The sequence below is a fragment of the Penaeus monodon genome, chromosome 32 (assembly GCF_015228065.2).
Source record: "Penaeus monodon isolate SGIC_2016 chromosome 32, NSTDA_Pmon_1, whole genome shotgun sequence".
NCBI classification, from domain to species: domain Eukaryota; kingdom Metazoa; phylum Arthropoda; class Malacostraca; order Decapoda; family Penaeidae; genus Penaeus; species Penaeus monodon.
The window spans coordinates 30063273-30065674 of record NC_051417.1 but is presented as its reverse complement, the minus strand read 5'-3'; the positions used below and the strand labels follow the sequence as shown (position 1 = coordinate 30065674).

General features: G+C 51.7%; 1 protein-coding gene across 1 annotated transcript in view; it reads left to right on the top strand.

The window, feature by feature from the left end:
* The first annotated feature begins 244 nt into the window (after nt 1-244).
* LOC119593791 (zinc finger protein rotund-like) overlaps nt 245-2402 on the top strand; it is a 160011-nt gene continuing 157853 nt past the window's right edge. The window contains exon 1 of the mRNA XM_037942815.1: nt 245-930. Coding sequence (XP_037798743.1) covers nt 778-930 — 153 coding nt within the window. The 5' untranslated portion in view covers nt 245-777. The remainder of the gene's footprint in view (nt 931-2402) is intronic.

The following is a 2402-nucleotide window of genomic DNA, read 5'->3' as shown; positions in this document are numbered from 1 at the left end:
ACGCCGGCCGTCGCGCGTGACACTACCCACCCGCGGCCCGCCTGCCTCCCGTCCGGCGCCACGCATCCCGCGGGCACACCCACCCGCCGCTCGCACCACAGTTCCTCGATCGTGCCTTCTACCGTTCAGCTCTTGTGCTCCACCTAGTGCTGTGTCGTGCGCCACGTGTGGTATCATACCCGCTTACCGTCCACTATATCCGTCACCGTACGTGTGAATTGAAAACGAAATCTTCCAGTGTGTTAAAACTTGAATTCCGCCCAATTGTTATGAATGTGAACTCTTACTAACGTTTTAATGCATAATATTTTTTGCTAGCAACATTTAGTTCTTGAAAAATAGTCTTGATATTATAAATGATAACGGAAAAGAAAGGAAAGATAAGAACGGTTTGTTCTGCTCTCTTCCCCTTGCCTGTTGTCGCCAAGGGTAAATGAGGGAAACAACGTGCAAGTCGGAGTGACCAATCTGTAATCGAGTGTCGTGGCCAGAACCTGTAGGCGCTTCCCTGGAGTCCCTCTGTGTTTGTCCGATATTTGAAGGCACCGCCAGGTGGTCGTGCCGAATATTAACAGGTGGTTGCGCAGTGTGTACCTGAGAACCGATGCGCGCGAACCCCACCACGCGATAGGACTATCCCAGTGTAAACTCAAGGAATAAAACAAGTGTGAGAGCATAGTAGTTCTTCTCAAGGAGTCGAGTGCCCCCTTAAGGATAACCGGCAACCAGGTGGTGTCAGGGGTCGCCCAGGTGAGTGGCGATACGCCTGACGAGGTGATGAGTGCTATGAAGATGCACTATTCGACCGGCACGCCCCCGTCGTTCCCGATGCCTCGCAATCTCTTCTTCTCCAACCTGGATGAGGTAAGACGCCCTTCCACACCCTCCAACTACAGCCACTACGCCCACACCTCCCCGCGACCAGCTGAGGTAAAAGAACGATTCTCCACGAAGTTGTCTTTGGGGTTTATCTCAGCACGGCGGGGTTGTGGTCTTGTGTTACACTCTCCTGATTTACTTCTGCATCCTCAAAACCTGTCACGTATCACGGGGACAGCCTCTCTTAATCACACACTAAACCTCACCGTCACTTAACATGTTGTATCTCTAGGTGGGCTTGACAACGCGACTCTCAAGACTCCTGGGACGTGAGCTTCGCATTATCGGACTCGTAAATCCCCTCGCTAATGCATAATTTGTATAACAATAAATCCTTCTGAAGGTGTTGGTGTAAGGGGCACGATGCTACAGTGAGAGTGCGGGGAGGGGAGGATTCGGAGGCCAGTTAAGGGTAAAAGTTTAGGTAAGTGGAGGGAGCAAGGGTGAGGGAGGCGGTGTAGGAGGCGCCCGCTGGCTTGGGGAGGACGGTAGGGCGCGCGGGAAGCTGAGAGAGGGAGAAGGCGGCAGTTGCGCTGGTGTAGTGGGATCAGAGTGTTGAGACCGCCTGGACTCTGGCTGCTCGACTCGACCACGTGGGGGCTACGGAGCCGCACACACACAAACACACGCTCGCACTCATGCACTCGGAGAGCAAGTGGGCCCAAGACCTTGCCGTTTTGTGACATTTAACCCAAGACTTCTACCAGTCGGCCGTGAGGAGTGCCTCGAGACGGTAGGTAGTGTTGTGGGAGGGGATGAAGTATAGTGACAGGCGCGAGGGCGATGCGTTGCGAGCGAGGGCTGGGCCGTGTTGACCAGAGCAGGATTTGTTGCATGACGGCCAGTGTGGGATGGCCGGAATGTCAGCGCTAGCAAGAGGGCATTCATTGAATCATTCGCTTCGTATTAGCAATAAAATCGATGAAGTCGCAAGTGCCGTGGATAGTGTTGCCCGGGGATCACGAGGGCGGGCGATATCTTGCAAAATAGCTAGGCGAGTTAACGAGGCCGGTAAGTGGGCCAGGAATATATACAGGCAGACATGACTCATAATCTGTTATCTAACACATGTCATGCGATTATCATCCTGCCTACCCCACCCACCCCTTTAAAACACAAAAAATACGCGCAACTATTGTCTGTCACAAAAAGTGAATGGTATTGAGAGAGAGACAGAAAAACAAAAACATTTGAAACTAACTCGAATACCTCCACCCCCTCTCCTCTTGTCTGCCGCGCAGGGCTTCGAAAATCTCGAAAAGGGCAGTTTCATTTATGGGCTTATGTATTCCGCTGAATGGTTCTCCTGTTTTCCCGGACAAATTTCCCTAGTTTTTTATTTATGGGGAAAATGGGTATGCAGTTGCTTTCACACAGTGCCCTGTAGACCCTCACACGTGCTGGTCTTCACATGCACACGCAGAGCACGTTAACAAGGGACAGAGGTATCTGATTTGCATGCATGTTATTTATGTTGTCAAAAATACCAGAACTGCACTTGACGCCACGACCACATCTAGTCT